Source organism: Lynx rufus, unplaced genomic scaffold, assembly GCF_022079265.1.
Source record: "Lynx rufus isolate CCGP_SWC_20201006 ecotype Redwood Valley unplaced genomic scaffold, mLynRuf1.p SCAF_7, whole genome shotgun sequence".
In the NCBI taxonomy this organism is placed as follows: Eukaryota; Metazoa; Chordata; class Mammalia; order Carnivora; family Felidae; genus Lynx; species Lynx rufus.
This window is the reverse complement of record NW_025814889.1, coordinates 20,993,918-21,020,610: the sequence shown is the minus strand read 5'-3', so window position 1 is coordinate 21,020,610 and position 26,693 is coordinate 20,993,918. Positions and strand designations below refer to the sequence as shown.

At 45.5% G+C, this 26,693-nt stretch overlaps 1 protein-coding gene across 4 annotated transcripts in view; it reads left to right on the top strand.

The window, feature by feature from the left end:
* The window catches only part of PIP4K2A (phosphatidylinositol-5-phosphate 4-kinase type 2 alpha), a 193,409-nt gene that overhangs the window by 99,601 nt on the left and 67,115 nt on the right, over window positions 1-26,693 (top strand). For all 4 annotated transcript variants that reach the window (XM_047066878.1, XM_047066879.1, XM_047066877.1 and 1 more), the window contains exons 2-3: window positions 22,200-22,297; window positions 23,815-23,911. In XM_047066878.1, coding sequence (XP_046922834.1) covers window positions 22,200-22,297; window positions 23,815-23,911 — 195 coding nt within the window. The remainder of the gene's footprint in view (window positions 1-22,199; window positions 22,298-23,814; window positions 23,912-26,693) is intronic.

Genomic DNA, 26,693 nt, shown 5'->3' with positions numbered 1-26,693 from the left:
CGGACGCTTAACCAACTGCGCCACCCAGGCGCCCCAAGTGTGCTTATTTCTTCTTTTTTTTTTTTTTAATTTATTTTTGAGACAGAGAGAGACAGAGCATGAACAGGGGAGGGGCAGAGAGAGAGGGAGACACAGAATCGGAAGCAGGCTCCAGGCTCCGAGCCGTCAGCCCAGAGCCCAACGCAGGGCTCGAACCCAGGAACCGTGAGATGGTGACCTGAGCCGAAGTCGGACGCTTAACCGACTGAGCCACCCAGGCGCCCCTAAAGTGTGCTTATTTCTTTTTTTTTATTTCTTTTTTTTTTTTTAATTTTTTTTTTCAACGTTTATTTATTTTTGGGACAGAGAGAGACAGAGCATGAACAGGGGAGGGTCAGAGAGAGAGGGAGACACAGAATCGGAAGCAGGCTCCAGGCTCTGAGCCATCAGCCCAGAGCCTGACGCGGGGCTCGAACTCACGGACCGCGAGATCGTGACCTGAGCCGAAGTCGGACGCTTAACCGACTGAGCCACCCAGGCGCCCCTAAAGTGTGCTTATTTCTGAGCTGACAGGTCGCATACCAGCCACAGGCCCCTCTGACCCCTGCAGAGGTCCACACGTTCGGAACAGTTGGCTTTTTGTAAAGGAAAAGCATGTGACTCGTATCCCTTCTTAAAGTGCTTGGGCTCCGCTTCCTTCTCAACCACCGTTACACAGTAGTTCTGGGAGTATATGGAGTGATGTAGCAAATTCCAGAAGCAGACACGTGTTAGAACCATCTTCACTTTGATGCAACTGTGAAGCGAAGTTTCCAGGCTGTGGAGTTTGTCTTCACATATTGCCCAGTATCTTCTATGTCTGTGCTTAACAGCGTTTGCTGACAAAGGAATGAATGCATTTGAATGTGGTGCCATATTGGATTTCAAGCACGGTTGGCCATTTTTACCTTGGGAGGAACAAAAAGCCGAACGTAGCGCCTATTCTGCTAGTCAGAGGACCTAGACAAGAGCTTCTTGGGGGTCCTGGGCGGCCCAGTCGGTTGAGCATCCTACTTCGGCTCAGGTCATGATCTTGCAGTTCGTGGGTTCAAGCCCTGCGTCAGGCTCTGTGCTGACAGCTCAGGGCCTGGAGCCTGCTTCAGATTCTGGGTCTCCCTCTCTCCCTCTCCTCCCCCACTCGTGCTTGCTCTCTCTCTCTCTCTCTCTCTCTCTCTCAAAAATAAATAAATACTAATAAGAAAAAAATTAAAAAACATCCTGGGGTGCCTGGGTGGCTCAGTCAGTTGAGCATCTGACTTCAGTTCAGGTCATGATCTTGCGGTTGGTGAGTTCAAACCCCATATCGGTGTCTGTGCTGACAGCTCAGAGCCTGGAGCCTGCTCTGTCTTCTGTGTCTTCTCTCTGCCCGCCTGCCCCACTTGTGTGCACGCGCTCTCTCTCTCTCAAAAAATAAACATTAACAAAAAAAATCTTAAAGAAGTGAGTTTCTGGACACTAATCGTTAAATTAGTAAAATGTCGAAGAGTGCTAAATTTGGTAGTTTAGTATTACATGATGTGAAACATTAAAATAACTACAGATGTCTGTGTTCAGTTTGAGTGCTTAGTTTTTAAATGACTTACGAATTTCAATTACATGATGCTATCACCAGCTAACATCTCAAGATATCTTAGGGAAGGGCATTTATATCAGTTAACCAGAACACAAGGGAGGCCACATTTTAAGCAGTGTTCTCAATAATTTCAGTTGTTTCTGAACCATTCTTGTCATAATCCGTTTAAATCATCAACGCTTGACCTCATAATTTGGCCAACAGAGAAAATGCCCCCGGAGCTCCATTTTCTGCTAGCCCTGCCATATTCTTGTTAACAGGTGCTCGTGTTTTTAGTATTAGCTTCGGTCGCTTCCTTTCAGGCGTCTTTTTCAGCACGTGTCTGCTTTGTGAGGGTTAATTTAGCTTAGTTAAAACCAGACGGTATATTCTGTGAGTGCACTCAGCCGGGAATGTGTAAACTACAATCCGTTGTAATACACGAGATGTGGACAAAGTTGTGATATACCCACTGCCGGCCCCTCCAAGTAAGGGTTCTTACTGTTTGTTTAAGTGGTCTCCCTTACAGCATATAGCTCGTGATGGACATGTGGACTGAGGAGGGAAAATACACTTACAAAAGTTAGTTTTCGTTGATAAAAAAAATAAATAGAAATTCTCCCTTATCTTTGCTAGGAGCATGCACTCTTTGTTGGGGAACGTTGCCTATGATATGCCCCTGGGTTAGAAGCCACAGGAGTGCTTTGGTTTTCCCTCCGACATTGTTATGAAAATAACACGTGAGAAACTTCACCCCCACCCCGTATCTCTAAACCCGCTCCTGTAGCTTGTATGTTCCTCCTGTACGTTTCATATAAAATACACGAATGTAAAACCTTTCTCAAAAGCCTGCATGGGAGCGGGGCGCCTGGGTGGCTCAGTCGGTTGAGTGCCCAACGTCACGATCTCATAGTTCGTGGATTCGAGCCCCGAGTCGGGGCTCTGTGCCGACAGCTCAGAGCCTGGAGCCTGCTTTGGATTCTGTCTGTCTCTCTCTCTCTGCCCACCCCCTCCCCCGCCACTTGTGTGTGTGTGTCTGTGTGTGCACGCACTCTCTCTCAAAAATAAATAAACATTAAAAAAAAAACCTGTATGGGAGCATAGTAAACACATCTTGCTTTTTTTGCACTTCGAACTATTTCTTAAAGAACTTCCCATGTTAGCACACAGGTATACCTAATGATAATTAACCCTGGTATTTACTTCTATATTTCTAGGTAATATGCTTATCCTCTGTCTATGAATCTGTCAGTTGTAGAATTTTCTGTTGACTGTCTGCCATGATAGATGAGGCTGTACCTCTCCTACGCCTTTTCTTTTTCCCCCCCTCACCCCTCTTTTTGGTTAAAATAATAACACAGCTTTTGGTTAAAGTGATAGCGTTTACCCTTCTGTATCTCATTTGAGTATTTGGTAGAATACTGAATTTGATAACTTAGTATTACGTGGTGTTAAATATCGCTGAAAAAGAGGTTTCTTTCAGTCCCTCTTTCGTGTTAGAGACCTTCCTCGCGTGTCTGGTGGTTCACTGCTATCCATTCAAATTTAGGAATGAGACTAGGAAACAAATTGCCAGTTCTGGCTATGTGGGGTGGCGACGCTTGTTGGCCGGGGGGCTCTCGGGTGAACACGGCTAGGGTGTGTCTAGCCTTCCTCTCTTTGCCCACTGGTGGAGTTTTCTCTGGGGGCTTTCTCCAGAGAGGGGAGCCTCCAGTGTCCCTGCAGGGAGTGGCCGAGCATGATCACAGCAGAGCAGAGGGTGGGGGCTGGGGTCCCGATGGTGAGAATGGAGATTTCCATTCGTGCTGGGCCCCAGCTCACCCTGCTCTGTGCCCGGCGTTCCCAACTCTGAAGCCTCTTGGGTACAGGTCTCTAAAGACGTAATCCCCTGTCTCCCCCAGGGTGCAACAGTGGCTGGCAACAGACAACACGCTTTCTGCTTCTTGAACTCCAGGCGTCAGACCCTCTGCATCCACGCGAGCTGAGCGGCCGGTGGCAGCTTTCTCTCCTCTCACATCAGTGAACAGAGCTCTATTTTCTGTCTTTTAAAACTTAGCTCACATTTTCTCCTCGAGTGTTGTCTGCGGTCCAGTTTTCTTTCGTCATGGTTGTTTTTTCCATCTCTGACTTCCTTTATTATCATTTTAGCAGGGTTTCTGGAAGGGAAGGCGATAAAAACGCATGGTCAGTTCGTCACTTAAAACAGGGATCGAGGGGCGCCTGGGTGGCGCAGTCGGTTAAGCGTCCGACTTCAGCCAGGTCACGATCTCGCGGTCCGTGAGTTCGAGCCCCGCGTCGGGCTCTGGGCTGACGGCTCGGAGCCTGGAGCCTGTTTCCGATTCTGTGTCTCCCTCTCTCTCTGCCCCTCCCCCGTTCATGCTCTGTCTCTCTCTGTCCCAAAAATAAATAAACGTTGAAAAAAAAAATTTTTTAAAAAACAGGGATCCAGGAAAGCTGTAAAAACTTCATGATGATGGTAACCTTCCTCATATTGTTCTTGTCGTGGCAATAAAACAAGCTGATCCTCTGTTCTGTTCACGGAAAGAAAAACAAAAGTCCATTCCTGACAGAATCAGGAATTCAGTGCTTCCCTCCTGGAATCTTAATATAGGTTCCCAACTAGGAAGTTTCCTGAAGAAATCCTTTAAAAAAAAAAAAAAAAAACTGAACTGGGGCCCCTGGGTGGCTCAGCCGGTTGAGTGCCCAGCTCTTGATTTCAGCTCAGGTCATGATCTCGTGGTTTGTGAGATTGAGCCCCATGTTGGGCTCTGTGCTGACAGCATGGAACCTGCTTGCAATTCTCTCTCTCTCTCTCTCTCTCTCTCTCTCTCTCTGTCTCTCTCTCTCTTCCTCTGCCCCTCCCCCATTATGCTTGAGCTCACGCACATGCGCTCTCTCTCAAAATAAATAATAAACATTAAAAATAATAAAAGGCTAGGGGCGCCTGAGTGGCCCAGTCGGTTAAGTTCCTGACATCAGCTCAGGTCATGATCTCGCAGTTCGTGAGTTTGAGTCCCATGTCGGAGTCTGTGCTGACAGCTCAGAGCCCGGAGCCTGCTTCCGATTCTGTGTCTCCCTCTCTCTCTGCACCTCCCCCGCGCACGCTCTGTTTCTGTCTCTCTCTCTCTCTCTCTCTCTCTCAAAAAAAACAAGGGCTGAACTATATACCTGCCTACCCCCTTCTCCATCATCTTGTAGGTTTCATTGATCACGTGTGTGAGTGAGTGGTTTTCTCAATGCGTGACCATGTCCTTGCTTACTTTGTCAGCAGATTGGTCCTCCCTGGGCATGCCAGTGAGACAGCTGTCCTACGTACCAAACTCCTCCCATCTTCCAGCTAGGCAGTCAGGCCCCACTTCCAAAGGGGTGTGGGAGTTAGGGTCTCTTGCTGGAATTGCGTCAGCATGGTGCCTTCCAGTGCCTCAGGGAAGCTTCTTTTTCACGGTCCACCAAGGACTCTGTACATTTCAGATGTCCTCATTGCAGGATGAATATACAAGAAGACACCAGGAAATATTAAATTATGTTGCCATATTAGATATCTGACCATAAAAGTAAAATTTGTTCATTTGACTTTCAAGGTCAGTTTCTCGGAATGCTGTGCCATTGCTAGTATTCATGCCCCCCAACGAATGAGATTTATATGCATTTGACCTTGACTAAGTATATAAGTGTTGTATTTGAGGTTTTGGGTTTTTTTTTTTTTTTAAAGCTTATTTATTTATTTTGAGAGAGAGAGAGAGAGAGAGAGAGAGAGGACACACCCGAGTAGGGGAGGAGCAGGGAGAGAGAGAATCCCAAGCAGCTGACAGCCCAGGGCCCTATGTAGGGGCCTGATCTCATGAACTCTGAGATCATGACCTGAGCCGAAACCAAGAGTGAGACGCTTAGCCAACTGAGCCGCCCAGGTGCCCCTGAGTGTTGTGTTTGAATGTCTTCGATCACAAGTGGCAGAAACCTAACTTTCACCAACTTAAAAGGGTTGATTGGTTTGGGTCTCTGGGATGGGTGACAGGGGTAGGCTTGCCTTAAGACCCACTGGGTCCAAGGGGCCCCTGGGTGGCTCAGTCGGTTAAGTGTCCGACTTCGGCTCAGGTCAGGATCTCACGGTTCGCGAGTTCGAGCCCCACGTCGGGCTCTGTGCTGACAGCTCGGAGCCCGGAGGCAGCTTCAGGTTCTGTGTCTCCTTCCCTCTCTGCCCCTCCTCCTGCTCACACTCTGTCTCTCTCTCTCAAAAATAAATAAACATTAAAAAAAAAAAAAAAAGATCCACTGGGTCCAGGAATTCAAATGACGTCATCTCCACATGGCTCTTGTCTCTGATCCCACCTTTCCTGGCTGTCAACCATGCTACCTTCTGGAGACGGGATGAAGACATGGTCACTGGCAACTGCAGGTGTACAAGTTCAGTTTAGCATCCCTTCCATGTGTTTGTGCCCATTTCAGTGAAGGACCAAGATCATACAGTGTCGTTGATTATTCATATTGGAGCTGTGGGCTTCTCTTCCTACCTTTGTCCCTGTCTGCCTGCACCTGTATAAGTAAAACATTCCATGAGGTCATCCGTTTCCTCTAGGAATTAAGAAACCCTCTATGGAAAGTTGGTTTGCAATTCACCTTTATTTGTGGGACCGCCTCCCATGCAGACATCAGAGCCCAGCGGTGGCTGAAACCCTAGAATGAGTGAGGTCATCTAGTGATGTCTGTAGGGTGTGGTGGGACCTGTGCCCTGCCAGCGGGTGTGTCCCCGCTGGTCCTCACGCCAGATGATGCCAGGCAAGATGCCAGACCTTGCTGTTTTTTCAAAGATGCCAGAAATCCAAATCTGTATGTAAAATTTTCGCAAGCCTGAAAAAACAAATTGGTAATTAATTCAAGCATTTTCTAAATCCCTCTCTGGGCCATACAGCACATCGTTTGCAATCCCTTGCCTCCTCGAACTCATTTTTTAAAGTATAAAACGAGATCGAGAGAGCTGGAGCAATTGGCTCAAGGTTAGGTGGCGAGGGAGTGGCATCACAGATCTCCCGACTCCAAGCCCGGGTCCTTTTGAACAGACCACGTTCCCACTGCAGGGTCTTGTTTTCGTTGGCAGCATTTTCCTTGCAGGTTTTAAAGCCAGTGCCACTTCTGTAAAAAGCCTGTAAAAATTTTGGCCTTTATTCAATAGTTTCATGTCGGATTCAGTGGTTCACGAGAGGTAAAATTTTAGCATGACTTCATTCTTTTGGATGAAGCTGGCATCGGGCCAGCCGGCAAGGAACACCCATCAGAAGTCTGAGCTCGCAGATACCGAGTTGACAGATGGTAGGTGGTTGTGCCTATGTTATAAATTAAGATTCTAACCAAGAGTTTAAATATTTCTGATGACATTTTCATTTTAGTCAAGTAGCCGTTTATCAAAAGATTGACTTAACGATCCTTGTGCGACAGGAAAAAAATGCCCGTAAGTGTATTACTTTGGGCTTTTGAGTTTATAGATGTTGGGGTGACAGACCTTTGTGCTTTGATTTGTCTCTACTCAGCTTTGCTATCGGAGCGGTTTTATCGGGCTCATCCACACAAAGCATTTATTTGTCTAGACGTTTGAAGATAGCTCCCATTTCAAAAGCAGGCTTTAATTAAAATACGCTTGCATTTTTTATTTTGTCCTCTCTGCAAATACAAAGATATTAACTTTTAAAAAATAGTTTTTAATGAACAGTGACGGAGCAGCTGTGGAAAATTGACCTCTTGCCTCAAGACAAATAAAAATACACTTCACAAACATTTGCAGCTGCCTGTTTTTTCCTACGTCTGTAATTGACTCTAATTTGCTCTGCCTGCCCCTCTGAACCCTCTGGACTTTTCAATTCCTGTTCCGTTTGCAGTCTGAGTTATAATGAGAGCCACACCATTCCCAGCGAGGGCTACATCCTTGAGTCATATTGAGACAGTTTTTAACATTCTTAATTATTTCAAGCTATATTTGTTACAAGATTTATATAAAATTATTTCCAACTGAGAGTTGGTGCTCAAGTAAATGGGTTTTTTTTTTTTTTTTAAGATTTTATTTCTAAGGGATCTCTACACCCCCAAGCAGGGCTCAAACTCATAACCCCGAGACCAAGAGTTGCATGCTCTGCTGACTGAGCCAGCCAGGTGCCCCATGACTGGATATTTTTCTAATGGGGAATAAGACATTACAAATTAGGTATCAAATAGACAGTAAAAATCAGATTAAAAAAATCTTAGGCAATCTCCCCTCCATCCCCCGTCCCCCAAATTTACTAAGAAAATCGGTAAAAGAAAGGGAAAATGATGCCTTTATGATATTTTTTTATTCTAAGGACATTCTGATTGCTATCTCAGTCATAAAATAAGATATATATTTGGTATATATATTTGATATATTTGGTATATATATATATTTGATATATGTATTTGGTATATAAACTGCTGGTGAGATCCCCATTTTACAAACTAATAAATGTAACAAGTTTTTAGAAGCCAACTCCCAGGCATTTGGAAGGGGCCCAACATAGGTATTAACACCTAATTGGGGCAATTGTATGTCAACCAGACAGCCTGTCTAATCTGCTAAAGTTTATTGTTACAACTCTCAAAGCTGGGTCCCTCTTCCCTGCTCCTTGTCAAGATCCCCACCCTCCCCAGAAGCGGAGAGCGCAGACTGCCCTGGGGAAGAGCTTGGGGAGGGAAGTACAGTCTCGATGACCTTTCACACTGCAGAAAATGTTTTCTTAGAAGCTCTCCTGAGGTCATTTTGTATACCTTTGGGGGGAAACCGGTGAAGGTTCTGATTCACGTTTAAATGGTCCTGCTGTTTGTGGAACCAAGAGAGACAGAAGGCATCAGAAGTTCCAGCTGTGATTTGTTCCAGTATCTCTGCGAACACCTTCAACTGTTACCTCCTGGAAGTAGGAATTTTAGTTTTCTACTCCTTCACTTCCAAAAGCCAATGAACCCTAGGGCGGAAATGTTCAAAGTGAATTATTTGGTGGGAAGGATCTTTCTATGCTTATTAACCAGAGTCACAAAGGAATTTGTGTGTGTGTGTGTGTGTGTGTGTGTGTGTGTGTGTGTGTGTGATGAGTCCACTAAGTGGATAGTATCTATTTTGAGATACTGTCGTGAAGGGATATATGGAGGGGAAGAGGACATTTTTTTTTTTTAATTTAAGAAAAAAAATTTTTTTTTAACGTTTATTTATTTTTGAGACAGAGAGAGACAGAGCATGAACGGGGGAGGGTCACAGAGAGGGAGACACAGAATCTGAAACAGGCTCCGGGCTCTGAGCTGTCAGCACAGGGGCCCGATGCGGGGCTCGAACTCACGGACCGCGAGATCATGACCTGAGCCGAAGTCGGCGCTCAACCGACTGAGCCACCCAGGTGCCCCTAGGACATTTTTGACATTAATGGCGAACTTGTACCACTTTTGTAATTGTAAAGTGAGAATCCTTTTGTAGACCAGAAGCAATTGAGAAATTTGTAGAGTCTAGGGAATCTGATTTGGCATATTTATTAATTGATTTCCCTAAGAAATTAATTAAAGTTAAAATAGTATCCCAAACAACAGTCATGTCAAGCTCTGCATCAGGTTCTTTTTCCCATTGGGTCCTTACTGATCTTGAGTCTTACTCAGGTTTGTCACCCTGCAGCTTACTCACTTTATTTTTATTACCAAATTGTATTTTTTTTTAATTTTTTTTTCAACGTTTATTTATTTTTGGGACAGAGAGAGACAGAGCATGAACAGGGGAGGGGCAGAGAGAGAGGGAGACACAGAATCGGAAACAGGCTCCAGGCTCTGAGCCATCAGCCCAGAGCCCGACGCGGGGCTCGAACTCACGGACTGCGAGATCGTGACCTGAGCTGAAGTCGGACGCTTAACCGACTGCGCCACCCAGGCGCCCCCCCAAATTGTATTTTTAAATGCGCACTCATATTTAGGTGGTCGGAAGGTTGTGTAAGAGGTAAAGAAAGCCCACTTCAATACGTATCTTGAGATTTAAAAAAAAACTTTTTAAAATATTTATTTTTGAGAGAGATCGAGCAAGAGAGGGGAAGGGGCAGAGACAGAGGAAGACACGGAATCTGAAGGAGGCTCCAGGCTCTGAGCTGTCAGCACAGAGCCCGACGTGGGGCTTGAACCCACAAACCGTGAGATCATGACCTGAGCTGAAGTCAGATGCTTACCCAACTGAGCCCCCCAAGTGTCCCTGGAGATTTTTTGAAGAGGGATATATGAAATGGCCTTTTAAGGTAATTCTCACTCGTGGGGTGCCTGGGTGGCTCAGTCTGTTAAGCGTCCGACTCTTGATTTCAGCTCAAGTCATGATCTCACGGTTTCGTGAGTTCGAACCCCACTGTCTGTGCTGACAGTGCAGAGCCTGCTTGGGATTCTCTCTCTCCCTCTCTGTCTACCCCTCCCCTACTCGCTCTGTCTCTGTCTCTCTCAAAACAAATAAACTTTAAAAAAGAGAGAGAATTGTCACTCTTGGCATCCCATCTGGCCCCAATCCTAGATGGGTGCACTGCTCTGAAAACAGCTCCCACCCGCCACCTATGCCTGTAGATTCGGCTACCCCCATTCCATCTCAATATGGCATAATTTTTAGTGACTGTCTATCCTAATCAGATTAAATATCTCTGTATCTCCACGTGAGAGGTGTTCTTTGGCGGGGGTGTCTTTCTGTGTGTGTATTCTTGACTGAGTGAAAACCAATTATTAAACAAATGTGCTTGAGTAAGTAATTGCTTTGGAAATCAACTGTGTATCCTTCTGTTTATAATTTGTTGTGATTTGGGGAGGTTTGAGGAATTTTTTTACTTTCCCTTTTTTGAAGTGACAAGTGAAGAAGCATGATAGTTTTTCAGTGATACAGGTCTTTCCAAATTTAGAGTGCACGTACTGAAATCGTAGCGGATATAACTGTAGCAGACCGTGGGGCATATTCAATTAAATATACGTTTAATAATTCATTCTCAATATGCATTTAATTATTCCCCTTTTTAAAAAAATAAGGAATCTTTTAGAAATTTTTGACACAGTGGAAGACTTAAATTTCAGGTGAACCGTTTTTCTTTTTTTTTTTTTTTTTCAACGTTTATTTATTTTTGGGACAGAGAGAGACAGAGCATGAACGGGGGAGGGGCAGAGAGAGAGGGAGACACAGAATCGGAAACAGGCTCCAGGCTCTGAGCCATCAGCCCAGAGCCCGACGCGGGGCTCGAACTCACGGACCGCGAGATCGTGACCTGGCTGAAGTCGGACGCTTAACCGACTGCGCCACCCAGGCGCCCCTGAACCGTTTTTCTTAAGTAAGCCCTACACCCAGTGGACATCTTAGGAAGTTGCTGTGGGTCTGACCTCATAGGCGGTCAGGTGCTCCAAAGGATCTTAGGGTCAGCCCGTTCCCACTGTCTGAATTTTATATTTAAGTGGGGATAACAATAGTATCTACTTTGTTGCATAGATCAGATACCATACTGTACCTGAAGTGCTTAATGTGATGCTTTGTGGGTGTCCCCTAAGTATTAGCAAGGTTAATACCAGGTATTAAAGCGAGGGAGGCAAAGGTGAGCCTCGACCTCGAAGCTCTCCCCATCCTCTTCCTTCACCACTCCCCTCTACACATGTTCTCTCTGCTCTCCCCCACCCATGACTTATATGTGGACACTTTGTCCTAAACCTTGGTACTAACCCTCTCTGCATCCCTTCGCCCTGGTTTCTATGGTTTTTGTTGAAGCTGACAACAAAACTTCTTTATTTGTTGTCTTTTTTTAAAGTTTGTTGATTTATTTTGAGAGAGAGCATGCATGAGCAGGGGAGGGGCAGGGGGAGAGAGAGAGGGAAAGAGAGAGAGAGAATCCAAAGCAGGCTCTGTGCTTGTCAGCACGTAGACCGATGCAGGGCTCAATCTCACGAATTGTGAGATCTTGACCTGAGCTGAAATCAGGAGTCAGATGCTGAACCGACTGAGCCACCCAGGCACCCCTATTTGATGCCTTATGTCGGACCCCCGCATTGTCCATATTGGCGCCCGATGGCCAAGTGGAAAAGCAGAGCTTGTCCACACCTGTCTGTTTTGAGGGTGACTGTGTGGCATAAATGGAAACGAGGCCCTTCCCAGGGCCCTGGGGGACGCATCCTATAGCTTGGCCGCATGGGGGCATTTACAATACTTTTATGCCATTGAGCTTTATAGGACCACGAATATGACTGTCAGTACACATAGAAAATGAAAAAATATTTGCCGAAGTGGTTGGACAACTATGAAGTACAATAAAACCTTTGTTTGCGAGCGTAATTTGTTCTGGAAGCCTGCTTATAATCCAAAGCACCTGTATATCAAAGCAAATTTCCCCATAGGAAATAATGGAAACTCAGACGATTCGTTCCACAACCCAAAAATATTCACATAAAAATGGTTACAATACTGTAATATAATACGAGATAATAAAATACAAAATATAAAGAAAAACAAATTGACCCACACTTACCTTTGAAAACCGTTGTGGCTGGTGTGGGAGAGACAAGAGAGAGTTATTGTGTAGGACGACTTTCACTGTCGCTAACAGAATCACCGCCATCTATTGGCTCAATAGAATCTTCTTCTGCATGGGGGCCATTGTATACGCTCACACAGATGTTGACTACAGTACTAATAAACTTGCAATATACCGTATTTAACGTAACTGGCAATAAGGTGGCAGAGGAAAGGGTCTATATCTGCAGGCAGCCTGACCTACAATGAAGCCAAGCATTCCTAAGCTTCCTCTTGTATGAAAAGCAAAGGACTGTCCATAGGTGCTTTGGAGTGACAAAAAAAAAAGACACAAGTGCCATTTGTGGGCGCCTTCCGACGTTCTGAAAAATCACTGATTTCTGCCAAACACCACGGCCTGAGACTGAGCATCGGAGCATGGGAGACGATCACCCACAATCCCGCAGTGTGAGAGAGAGAGAGAGAGAGAGAGAGAGAAGAAGAAGAGCCATTGGCTCAGTTGTGATCACGTGGCATTCGGTGTCATGTCACGAACTACTCCTCTTGCAAGACCTCGTTCACTTATCCAGTTAAAATTGATTAGAAATGGTTGCTCGTCTTGCGGAACACTCGCAGAACGAGTGACTCGCCACCCAGGGTTTTACGGCACTTCACAAGTATAACGTATGAGCGCATTTCTGTTGTGAGAGTTTATTGAGTATTTGCAATCCGAGGAACTTTAAATGTGGCCTTAATAAGATAGCTAGTGCTTTCGGTGTACTGTTTAGTTAACCCAATAAAATTTTCGTCAGCTCCAAAACCACTGTTATCTCCATAAATTTAAAACTATTTGGATTTCATAATGTATGCTTAATTTTATGGGGGGGGGGTGGTGTCATTCCTCCCTTCAACATAGTTAACACGATTGTTTTATTTCCTTTCATGGATATTACATAGCATATGTCAATTATAGCTATATATCTGTGTCCCCTAGGTAAGTGTCTAGAAAAGAGAAAACTGTGCAAATGCTTTGTTAAATACGAATAATAGCAGACGTAAACTAGTGGTGATGATAATCATGGCTACCTTCATTACCAGTTTCGCGGTGGGCCGCGTGGAATGGTTGGGGCAGATAGAATGCCAAACTGGTAAAGTTTTCTCCCACGGAAGGCTTTGAAACCCAAGACTTTTGTCCTGAAATCTGAGCATTAGCAACCCAAAGCTCTGTGTGGAACAGAGAAATTAACAAACAGGATTAACTTAACCTTATTCAAGATAATAGCTCATTGTCATTACCTGCATGAGCTCAAGAATGTGAACTGGAAACAAGGATATATTTTGATTTGTGTGATGTCAGACTAAAGGAGAAATTATCCAGGAAGTTAAATAGCCTTTCAGTTACTGGGCAGCCCTATAATTAGATACATTTTGATGAAAACGATGAATTTTGTGTATGGGTGAGCCCATGTGGCAACAAAATAAAATGTGCTTATAGAAGAAGATAATATAGGGGCTCATGGGCACACTATTGAAAAAACATTGTTTACTAATTAAAAGCTTTTAAATGGTAGGTCCTCTGGTTTGTGAAGCGTTTGTTCACAGGTCATGAAATCTAGCTACTCAAAACCTGACCGAGTGGTTTGTGGGGGGAGAATTTCTGGGGAAAAGAGAAACCCAAAGGAAACGTGAAGCTATTGTGAATGAAAGATAAAATGCTCGTAAAGTAGCTGTCTGATGTAACCCAGAATCAGGCTGCTACGCGATTATAAAGGGATAGATATACCAGGATACGTTGTAATCTGCAAAACAAGAGACTTGCTAGGATCTCTAAGATTCTCTTTTAATTTCCTCATCTTTTGAGTGTATGTAAACCAAGGAGTGAGCGTAATCACGTTTCATTTCTTACCTCTTTTCTTCTCTAATAATGAAGGTGCAACATTCCCCACATCCTGGCGTGCTCTGATTTGTGAAGCTGGGATTTGTAGCAAGAAGTAAAAGTATGCATTTTCCAGACATTTAAATGAAACACTGGTCACATCTCCTCGTCCGGCTAGGGCCACATCGAGCTTCCCTCCCTCCCAGGAGCTGTCAGCACCTGCTCTCAGTGCCTGTGGCACTTACTTTCTAGACCCCAATATTTCTTCTCTGCTGCTTTGTATTTCACTGTGTGTGCGCTCTGCCCACCCCTGACCCGTGTCAACCGTCATGGAAAACTCTGGTCAGAGAGCATTTTGTACCGACCTCCCATGTCCAAATGATTATCCTGGAACTCCATTGCTCTTTATGTCACACTCGACTAACCAAAACCTTGAACCTGAAGGACCCCAGCCGTCCTCCGCCTCTGCACCCGCACCCTGAGGCCGAGCTCTGCCCGGGATGTCACCCCACGAGTTCGTTTGGTTCCCTGTAAATTAACCATCACAGACCACAGATGGACTCCCAGCTCTGCCCGGAAGCCCAGCCCCATTTCCCTCTTCAGACTCCTTCTCCCTCGTTCTGTGGCCAGTCTTTCAAGTTCTCGGTGTTCTCTCCAGGCCTCTGAATCCACCTCCCACGCCCCCCCGCCCCCGCCTGCCTCTCGCACAGTCGATGGCCACGGCTCCTCCTTCCCGCGGAGGTTTGCCAGTGGACGGGAACTGCTGTCTTCCCTCAGACTCGGCCAGTTCCACACAACCCCTTCCCTTTCCCCCTCTTGATAGAGGAGCCACCTCCCCACCTCCCTTTCCTTCATGCCCGCCCTGGATCCCCCCCCAGCCCAACTCCCACCGCGAGGTGACAGCGCGCTTCCCTTTCTCCTTTGCAGGCTCATCCGCCTGTCCATGCTGTTAACCATTGATGACTGCATTCAAGGCTGCTTTTAGGCTCTCCTGCCCTCGCTCGCTGCTCTCCAGCTTCCTTCCTTTACTCCCGAGGAAGAACTCCTGTCTCGTATACAGATAATGCGTATTTTTATCTCCCGCCCCTGCCTCCCCTGGGAACTTCAGGGCCGCGTGGCCACCTGCCCACCTTGACGTCAACATTTAAGACATCTGAAGAGCACATCAGATTTAACAAGTCCCAAACTGAACCCTCCTCCTAAAATGCTCTCGGTAAATGGAATCGCGGTCTTTCCACTCACTCAAGTCCATGTCTTTACCATCTCAGTGTCAGCGGAATCTACTTCCTTTGTGTCTGCTGCCTCCCCGCTTCGCCCGGCTTCTAGCCTCTCCTCGAGTTCCACCGTAGCCTCTTACAGCCCTTGTTTGCGTGCCGTTCAGCCCCATCCTGTCATGTGCCCTCCTCCCGCCACAGGGCCTTTGCACCTGTGACCCTACTTTCTGGAACCCTCCCACCTGCCTTCTGCTCAAGTCTAGCTCCTTCCATCATTCCTGCCCCCGTCTATGCTTTGTCATGCTTGCTCCCAGCCTGATGTCCTTCCCTCTCCCGACACTTGTCATTGTTTGAATTTTACACGTGTGCACTTTTTCTATCGATGTGCGTGCCCCTCCGGACTGTAGGCACCGCGAGGGTGAACGCGGCGTTTGTGCAGCGCTCAGCCCAGAGCAGACACTCACGGCTGCCACTTCTTGCTTTCTTTCTAAAGCAGATACTGTTGCCAGTTCTGATCCCAACAGCCTGAGGCGTCCGAATGCAGGGATTTGGTTGCTCCTGCTTCCAAATCCGGTTTCGCTTTTTCAGTAACCACGCAGAACCTAGCTTGTGATCGGAATCTTATTATTAGGTTCCCTCCAGCTTTTTTCTGCGTAACTTGGGGAACGCGATGTGAAGTGATTGCTCCTCGCCTTGCCCTTTGCCACCCTGTAAACGTCCTGTTTTTACGGACACTCTTTGGTTGGCGCAAGATACCGAAAAACCGATTTATCGTCCAGCTTTGTTCTAATTGTGCTCCTCACCAGACTTGGTTTTTGGTTCTGCTTCTCTTGCTTCCAAACTTTGGTATTCCAGTGCTGGTGTAAAGATACAGGTTTTTAAATTTTTCACAGATATACTGAGAATTGCTTTCTATTTAAGATACTTGAGTGACATGATGAGTAGGAAAGAATGTATGATTTAAAATTAGTCTAGTGTTTTTGTTAAGTGGCAGTTTCGTACATGGACCGTAACGTGGAGATTCTAGTAATATAGTATACAGTAGGCTAAAAGTGATTTCTGATTAAGTTACTGAAATACTTTGAAAGGAACAGAATGGTAATTTGGCCTTGCACAAATGCGTTTGATACAGAGTTCTATCAAGAAAACTATCTGGATAGAACATCCATGTATGCAGGTTAAGGATTAACGGGTGGTTGTAATGAAGCTTGTTTGGGATGAATATAAAGTGCTTGTAAATTATAATCCACTACAATGAATCTTAAGGGATTATTCTGATGATTTCATTCTAGAATTAGATTATATCATTTGCCGTTTTAAACATCTGCTGCTGTATTTTATATCTGTGCTTCCCAAACTCTGCCAAGGTGCCCTGGGGCACTGCAGCAAATTTCCCAGGAGTGCCAGGGATATTTGAGAATTTCCAGAGGAATGTGGTAGATACTCAGCATCTGTGAGATACCGTGCAAACGACTAGCTCGAGGGAGTCTGCGATTTCAGCTCAGATTATGCTACATTCCTTTCAAGGACATGGTATCTTTGGGAAGCTGGCTGCCCAGCAATTGTGTTTAAAAAAAAAAAAAAAAAGGCAGTGGATCAGGAAATGCGGGTGGGGGTTTCTAATCTGATCATAATAAGGTTTGAGAATCTGCAGTGCATAACATTTTATATATGTACATTGTAAGTAGCCTGATAGTTTGCGTGTATGTTTTCCATTTTGTCGTTATTAAAAAATTGTTAAAGCACGCAGTTTTTACAACAGGCATTTCTTTAACATGATTCAAAAAGCAAAAAGCATGAGAAGGAACGCAGAATTCTCCCCCCACCTTGGATGATGGCACATCTGTCCCCTTAATTGCTCAGGCCAAGGCCTCGTCCTCGGTCTTGGCTTCTTTCTTACCCCCCACATTCAGAACTTCAGGAAATGATGTTGGCTCCACTTTCAAAAAATATCCCCTTTCCTACCTACACTGCTGTCACTGGTCTCCCTGTCGCATACTTGTGCCCACCCTCACCCCTCCAGTAATCTTTTTAAACCCCAAGTTAAGTAATGTCGACACTCTGCCACTCAGAACCCTGCAACAGCTCCCATATCATTGGCAGTGAAAGCCAGTCTTTCCAGTGATCTCAGCCCTTCCTGTTTCTCTTCTCAAGTAATCTCCAGCCACAGGGGTCTCCATGTCCCAAGCATATCAGGCATGCCCTGCCCCAGGGCCTTTGCACTGGAATGCTAAACCCCTTTTCTCTCCAAACCTTGGTCTACTCCAACCCTCCCTATTTAAAATACTTCGGGGACCCCACTCATGCACTGATGGGCGTTCCCTAGCCCTTTCTTCCTGCTCTTTTTCTTTTTTTTCCATAGTCCTCTAACATAGTAGATAATTTATATTACTAAGTTTATGTTTTATTTACTGACTCTTCCCACTCAGATGTAAGCTTCAGGAGGGCAGGCATCTTAATCCGTTTTCAATAACATATCCCAAGCACCTGGAAGAGCATATATTGAATGAGTGTTGTTTAATATGTTGTTTAAAAAAATCTCTATCTTTAGGGGCGCCTGGGTGGCACAGTCGGTTAAGCGTCCGACTTCAGCCAGGTCACGATCTCGCGGTCCCTGAGTTCGAGCCCCATGTCAGGCTCTGGGCTGATGGCTCAGAGCCTGGAGACTGTTTCTGATTCTGTGTCTCCCTCTCTCTCTGCCCCTCCCCCGTTCATGCTCTGTCTCTCTCTGTCCCAAAAAAATAAATAAACGTTGAAAAAAAAAAATCTCTATCTTTCTTAGTTCTTTTGGCTTTTTGAACTATCAGAAAAGCATGTTCAAATCTTTCTCGGTAATAAGGGGTTGCCCATTTTCCCTGAGGTCCTAACAATTTTTGCTGTATAATTCCAGACTAATGAGGTACTTAAAATATGAATCCTAGCTTCTTGGCTAATTGAGCCTTTTATCATTATGTACAGGCCTTCTTTACCCTTAATAATGCTTTTGTCTTAAAGTTGTTAGTTTACCCAATGTTAGTAAAGGTAAGCTAGCTTTTCAGTAATTTTCGGCACTATTTAATATGTTTTTTCTGTTCCTTTCAACCTTTTTGAGTTATGCTTTAGGTGTTTCTCTTGCATATAGCCTGTAGTTTTTAATTCATTTTGACAGTCTTTATTTTTAATTGTTTGTCCACTTACGCTTATTGGGATTATGTTTCTATCCAGACTTGTTCATCACTTACTTTCTATTTGTCCCATTTTTGCAGTGTTTATTTTTTCCTCTTCTTTTAAAAAAGAAAAAAAATTGTTAACGTTTATTCATTTTTTGAGAGACAGAGTGCGACCGGGGGAGGGGCAGAGAGAGAGAGAGAGAGAGAGAGGACACACTGAAGCAGGCTCCAGGTTCTAAACCGACAGCACAGAGCCCGACATGGGACTCGAACTCACGAACCGCGAGATCATGACCTGAGTTAAAGTCGGACGCTTAACTGACTGAGCCCAGGCGCCAGTATTTTTTCCTCTTTTTAAAAATAATGAGTTTTATTTCTTTTCGCATTCTGTCCACCCCCCTCCCCCCCCTTCTACTAGTTTGGAAGCTATATACTCTGTTTCTCTACTTTAAATGTTTGCCTTTTAAATGTTACAATACTTAAAGTTGCCTCACTCTCCTGAACAAATACAACAGGCACCGTCACTTTGCTTCCCAACTTACCTGCTGTTGTTACTCTGTTTATTTTGATCCCGAGAACTAAGCGTTATTACTTTATAAAGGTGATACTTACTTATATTTGTCTTCATATTTACAAATTTATTTGCTTACTAATTCTTTTTGTATCTCATACCTTCCGCACACAACATTTACTTCCTTTCTGAATTATATCCTTAGAGGCTAAATAATATGCGTCAAAGACTTGCAAGTTCCCTTGGTGAGGTCCATTGTCGGTAAGTTCTCGGGTGTTGTTTCTATGAAAAAGCCTTTATTTTGCTCTTTTTTTCTTTTTGGAAGACAGTTTTAGTGGATAATCCCACATACGGTTTTTGCAATACTACAGAGCAGTGAATTCTTACATTGCCTTTCCGGGGACAGCATCAGACCCCGTGGGTTAAGGGCTCAGTCCCACAGACTGCCCTTGCTTCAGATGTCCCAGGCTGTCACCTGTGCTTCTCGCCTACTGGCTGTAAATCGGACGTGCCCTGACCCCCTCCTCGGGTTTGATTAATTTGCTAGAGCGGCTCATGTAAAAAACACGCATGCACGTTTACCAGGTTACTATGAAGGATGTGATACAAGATCCAGATAAACAGCCAGGCAAAGAGGTACATAGGCGGAGGCCCAGAAGGTTCCCGAGCCCTGGGGCTTCTGTCCCCACGGACCTGGGGTGTGCTGCCACATCCAGGCACGTGGATGTGTTCACCGCCCCCGGAAGCCCAGCACTTCTTGTTCAAGAGTTTTAATGGAACTTAATCTCTAGCAACTCCCTTCCCCCTTCTCAGAGGTCAGTGAGCGGGGCTGAAAGTTCCAAAGTTGTTCTTACTTGGCCTTTCTGGTGACCGGCCCCATCCTCTCTGGCTCTCTAGGGGCCTCACCCGGAGTCACCTCGTTAGCATGAATTCAGGCGTGCTCAAACAGGGTGCCTGATGAGTGGCAAAAGATAATCCTATCACTCTGGAAATTCCAGGGGTTTTAGATTTGTGCCAGAAACCCCGATAATAGCCCAAATATATATTACACCGCAGCACACAGTTTTATGTACACAGTATTTTTCACTTTGAAGGTAGACCACCGTCTTCGGGGCTTTCCAGCTTTGCCGTTGAGAAGTTAGCCATCAGTCTGGTTGTCATTCCTTCCTTGTGTTCTGTCCTTTCCCTCTGGCCAATTTTCTTCTCTCCGCTCTTGGTATCTTCAGCTTAACTACACTGTGTCTACGAGCGGACTTCTTCTTAGACTATTTTGTGTACATGGGGTATCATGTATCCATAGTTGCATAACTTCCATCAGTTGTGAAAACATTTTCTTTTTTTTTTTAATTTTTTTTTAACATTTTGTTTATTTTTGAGACAGAGACAGAGCATGAACGGGGGAGGGGCAGAGAGAGAGGGAGATATAGAATCCGAAGCAGGCACCAGGCTCCGAGCCATCAGCCTAGAGCCCAACGCGGGGCTCGAACTCACGGACCGCGAGATCGTGACCTGAGCTGAAGTCGGACGTTTAACCGACTGAGCCACCCAGGCGCCCCGTGAAAACATTTTCAACTTTATTATTTCAAACACTGTCTCTTCCCCCATACTCTCTGTTCCTTTCCTCTAAGATTTCACTTACTCTCCCTTCAAACCCCCTGCCGTAAGTGTTTTTTCTTCCTTTGTATACCCATTCCTTTATATATTGCATTTTCATTCTTTGTGGTGTTCTGGGGAACTCCCTCAGACCTACCCTCCCGTCCACCAGTTACCCAGTGTGCTTCCAGGGCTCTGGGTTCGGGGCCTTCTGTTCTGATTCCAGTTCATCAGTTATAATGTTTTTTTTTTTTTTTTCTAACTGACATCGAAGTTAGTATATAGAGCAACAGTGATTTCGGGAGTAGCGTCTTTCATGCCCCTATAATTTTCATTTTGTAAAAGTTTTATGGGATCCCTTTTCAACCTGATTGGTCATTTTGAAAGTCCCATAGTTTACTCATTTTTGCCAGCCTGGCTTTTTCTTCTTCATACATTTTACACATGGCTTTCGTTTCCTTTTCTGTATCTGGTCATTCTAACAGATGAAGTCTTGAGAATAATTTTGGTTTCCCCAGAATCCCACTCTGCTTCTGTCTGTGAGCTCATGCTCCGCGGGGCCCTTGGAGGCCTGTGGCGGGGATGCTGTCCCCCAGGCGCCATTTGCAAGTATTCCCCTCAGGTGAGGAGGCTACTTCTGCTTCGTTCAAAGGTGCTTGTTTAATGTCGAAGTGTGTGGTTGAGCTCCCCAGCTTTCCTTTGGCCCAACTAAGCGTCAAAATTGATACCTGTCTTCAGGGAAACCCACCCATTCATGCTTGCTTGGTAGTCCTCTCATTCCCAATGGATTAAACTCCTGTTAGGAGAAGGAAGGCATCTTGGAGATGTTTCTCTCCATTCTATGATCCCAGCCATGTGTTAACCACTCTGCTTTATCAAAGAGCTCAGTTTTCCCCCTTTGTTCTGTTTTGTTTTTGTAACTGAGAACCCTTCTGAGGCTCTTCCACTTACTGGAGGTGTAAATCTTCTGAGGGGTTTTCATTAGTAGCAACAAGGGACGTATAGCTCGGGAACCAAGATAGAAAAATAATTTACCAAGAGAAAGCCCAACCTTTCCCAAGTTATGTGTCAGAGCTGCCCCTGCCATTCGCTGGAACTTAGGACTTGATCCAACCCTTTGTCGTCTGCAACCGTGTCTTTATTTTTATTCCTGACGCCTTTGAAACCCATTAGCTCTGGGGCCCTATGTCTCTTTCCCTTCTTTCATGAAGGCTTCTCTTTTGGTACATTCATGCCCTGCCCCAATACTTAGTTCCTCTAAGAAAGGTAAAGATCACACGGATGACAGTGTTGGTTTTTTGGGTACCCAAATGTGTAAAGACATAGTCCTGTTCATTAATTCAACAGAGATTTATGTCAGAAATTAAAAAGCCCTCTTTGTCAGATAGCATTCTCTTTGCGGGGAGAAGTTGTCTTAGACATGCAATCCGAGAAGCTCTGGGCTGAGGCTCTGGAGAGGAGGTGGGGAGATACACGGGAGAAGCAGGGCCAGGTGGCCACGAGGGCTCACCTTCCAGAATTCCTCCCTCGTTGCTGCCACCCGGGGGTGGGGGGGCACACCCAGCAGCAGAAGGGGAGATGAGCAGTTGAAGCCGGATGTGAGGTGGGGGCGGTAGTGAAGCCTGCAGAGGGAGTGAGGAGGGCAGCAAGAGAGATGATCTGGGATAGGAGGAGGAGGGTGGGGGGTGGGAGGTGCTCGTGCCCACCGGGTTTTTTTTCCCCAAGATGTGTGTTCAAGTCCAGCACTTCCCGCGGCAAGATTTCTAACCTGTGTCATTTTGCTCTGTATCTTTCTAGATCAATGAACTGAGCCACGTTCAAATCCCTGTTATGCTGATGCCAGATGACTTCAAAGCCTATTCAAAGATAAAGGTGGACAATCACCTTTTTAACAAGTAAGTACAAGTACGGCCGTTTATAAGACTGACACGGCTGCCAGGAGTATGAGTTTTGTGAATTTCTGTAATTGCATTAGTTTTCAATGGGTGGGAGTAAAGTTTTGCTGATGAAGTTAATCCTGTGATAAACATAACCATCTGTCATTTTCAGAAAAGCAACGGCAGGCCCTCTTGGGTAATATCCTTTTGCCATATGGCATATTGTTCTTTATGAATATCTTCTATGTTAAAAGTGATATTCTCATTACAATTTAAATGTTTGGAGCTGTAAATTGCTTGGGATGTTTAGCAGCTGTGGACCTGAGCGATCTTGGACAAAACTCTAATAATGCTGACCTTAGGAGCAGAAATAACTACTTCATAGAACAATAAAGAATTAAGAGACATTTTTCTAAAACATGATGGGATGCCATGTTGGGCAGTGAGAGTATTTCTCCTTCATTTGGCTGTCATTTTGGATGTCATTATGGAGCACCTCTTATGTATTAGCTGTCCACTGAGAGGAGGGACGAGGAAGTAGATGTGGCCCTGCCCTCAGGGGGCTCTCAGGCAGGTGCTTGAAATCTGACACATACACAAATTACCGCATAATTCAGCGTGCAAAGTACGACTGTAGAGGTGTGTATGTATCTACGGGTGCACAAAGGAGGAAGCAATTCCGAGTGAGTGGGAGGAGCCTTATAGAAATCTCTCCCGCATGAGGATCAATTATGAAATTTCTTAATGTGGCCCTTGTTCTGATGTGAAGCTGATGTGTTAATTCTTAAAACTGTCTAGAAGTTGACCTTTTGAAGGGATTTTCCTCTATGTGAATTTATTTATTTATTTATTTATCTATCTATCTATCTATCTATCTATTTATTTATTTATTTAAAGTTTATTGATTTGAGGGGTGGGGGAAGGGCGGAGAGAGAGAATCCCAAGCAGGCTCCGCGCCGATAGCGTGGAGCCCGACACGGGACTCAAACTCACAAGCCGTGAGATCACGGCCTGAGCTGAAATCAAGAGTCGGATGCGACCCAGGGTGCCCCTTTTTTCTATGTGCATTTGGAATGTGGTTATTTGTGGATAGCATCAGCTAGGTCGTTGGAGGAGTGAGAGATAGTGTTGTTTTGCAAACTCTAATCAGCAAGTACCTGAGGACGAATGTGGGGAGCGCGTCTGTGGCTCGCTCCGCTGCCCATCCCGGGCTCCCCAAGTTCTCTGCTTTTCCTTCACCGTTTCCCTCTGTGTGGCCCCTTCTCTTTCCACCTCTTCTTTGGGAAAGTGGCCGCGAGGAGTGGTTGGGATTAGAAAGGTCGTCTAGTCTCAGTGCCCCTATAGGTGGTGAGAGGAGGCGAATGCCACCAGTCTGTCCCTGTGTCCCCCCAGGTTTACTGTGGGTTGTGGTTGGTTCTGGGCCGTACCAGCCTTCTGCGGGTGGGGAACCCCGGGCACTTTGGCTGCACGTGGAACTAGATGGTGGCAAAGTCAAGTCTACATCTAAACGTTGTTCCACACTATGACCGTTTCAGAGAAAACATGCCGAGCCACTTCAAGTTTAAGGAATACTGCCCGATGGTTTTCCGGAACCTGCGGGAGAGGTTTGGCATCGACGATCAGGATTTCCAGGTGAGTCGCTTTTTTGCTACCTTTGCTTCCTCCAGTAGGGTTTGCTCTGTAAAATAGGACTGACCTTTTTTTCGTCACGAGTAATTATGTAATGGCAATTTTCATTTCATGTAAGGATGTTTCAGTGTCCTTTCTGAAATAAAGGCAGGGTTCCGTCAGTTAGGGGCCTCTGGGCAAAATGATGTTAGTGGTCGGCAGGAAAAGACCATTCTTCGGGAAGCAAACACGCACGTGAGCGTTGCAGATGATACTCTCACTTCCTGGAGGAAGTGGCCCGTCAGCACAGCCTTCTTTTGATTTCTGCCATCAGGCGTGTCGACAGTCAGTGCCAGTGTGTACGTTGTGTCTTGAATTTGCGTTTCCTGTAGTTACAGGGTCCCCTTAGCAATCACCAAAGTTGTATTTTCGTGCTGATTTGCTGCTTTTCCAATCATCTGAACCAGACTCTCCTGCTCACAGCATTTTGTCAGAGGCCACGCCTTGTGCACCGTGACCTGGAGTGGTTGGTGTGGTCTAGTGGCTGTAGGGCTGTTGCACCAGCAGGAGCCTGCCGCTCCTGGGAACATCGTCTGTTCTTGGTGCCCACCACATAAAAATGTCCACTGTTGCTCCCCACCCACCCCCCACCCCCGTATTTGCCTGGTTTTCTCAAATTTGACTTTTAAAATCAAGATCATGGGGGTGTCTGGGTGGCTCAGTCAGTTAAGCGCCCAACTTCGGCTCAGGTCATGATCCCACGCTTCGTGGGTTCGAGCCCCGCGTCGGGCTCTGGGCTGACGGCTCGGAGCCTGGAGCCTGCTTCGGATTCTGTGTCTCCCCCTCTCTCTGCCCCTCCCCCGCTCACGCTCTGTCTCCCTTTCTCTCAAAAATAAATAAACCTTAAAAAAATTTTTTTAAATAAAATCAAATCAAGATCATGGTGCTGTCCTAAGTGCCGATCCGTGGTCCTTTCTCCTAAGAAAGGACCTGACATCAGTTACTTGATCTTAATATAATCAGTCAGATACGTAAAAGCCAAGGATTTTTTTTAAAAGCAGAAAATCTGAGTTAAGAGAGGCAAGGGCTAGTTTCTGGTCTTTTAGGACAGTCTGTTCATTTTGCTGTGTGAGCACTGACTTATTTTAAATCCCTCCAAACCCAGTAAACGTTTCTTTTATTTGCTCCAAATCAGAATCCTAATGTATCCTACATTAAGTGCCATATTGCCTCCCGAGTGACCTTACAATTTGAACATTGACACGGCTTTACCCTGTGTTTTCCTTTAAAAAAATAGGGTGTCGAAGGCAAATTGAGCTTAGTACATTTTCCTAAAGATGTGTGGGCCTCCCCGCCCCACCCCACCCCGCCCTGCCCCGCCCCATTATTGAAAGTTTCCCAGAATTTCTCACATGCTCACTCAGGCATAAGGAGCCTCCAAGCTCCAATGTTTTGAATAAGCAATGCTGGCCAGGTTGCCAGTGATATTCCCTCCTCTGTGGGCCAGGGCTGGGATTTCCACAGAGGTGAGTTCTGAGCAGAGGCTTGGGTGTGCCCGAGAAAGTGGAGGGGGTGGGGGGAAGGGTGGGGAGCACGCTCAGCTTTGGGCCTCATGCATAAGAGAAAGAACTTCAGTCAAACCTGGACTGGGGATGTACTGCTGAAAAAAATAAGTCACTTGTAAAGAATAAACCTTGGAACAGTAAAAAAAGGTTTGTATAAAATGAAAAGGAATGATTCTACATTATTTAAGAACTGCTAATACATTTGAAAAGGCCATATGGAAATAAACTGAGTGGTTTATAGGAAGGAGTAGCTGACAACTGACGTCCTAAGAAACTCTCCTCTACCGGAGTCTCATGTCTCCTTTTTTGTTTTTTCTAATGTTTGTTTATTTTTGAGAGAGAAAGAGACAGAGTATGAGAGAGGGAGGGGCAGAGAGAGAGAGAGAGGAGGACACAGAATCCGAAGCAGGCTCCAGGCTCTGAGCTGTGAGCACAGAGCCCGACATGGGGCTCGAACTCAAGAACTGTGAGATTGTGACCTGAGCCGAAGTCAGACACTCTGACTGGGCCACCCAGGCGCCACCCCCCCCCCCATTTTTCTTAAAAAATAAAACAACTACACTGGCATTTCACAGAAACCGGCTTTTGAGGGCCTCTGCTCCAGGATCGTGTTAGGTCCCTCAATTTGTTACCAAAATGAAGTCCTTATGTTTCTTCCCATAATCAACGCTGCTCAGTGAGATCAAAAATGGAGCCTTTACAGCCTGAAATCTGAACTGTAGATGAAAGTAGTTTTTAAAATGTCCTAAAATGACTAGTTTTGTTGCAAAAATACCAAGACATGAGCCAGTTTTCCTTCACCTTCCCCTCCGCCCCCCAAAACAAAACCATGTAAACTTGATATTTAAGTAAGTGCAAATTGCTGAGGACAAACTTTAAAGGCAAATTAGGCAAGTGGAGGAGGATTCGTGGAACTAACTGGCAAATCTCTTAAGCTCTTAGCAGGAGAAATCAGTACAGAGGAGAGCCAGTGTGAGTATAATTAATCATTTGAACACCACTCCTTTCCTCAGCTACGCCCGGTACTTTTGGCATTTAAATTGCTGCTTTCTCTTTGGCAACTGTATTTCTATTAAAAAGAGAAAAAAAGGTGGGTGTTCAAAGTAACTTTAGCGAACCAGAGCTACGTGCTGGTTTTCCCCTCCAGTCCCACGTCGCTTTCCCAAAGTCTCTACCTCTTAAAAAAGTTTCAGGAGGGGCAGGCCCTGCAGTTTAACCTGAAGATGAGATTGTGGATGTGG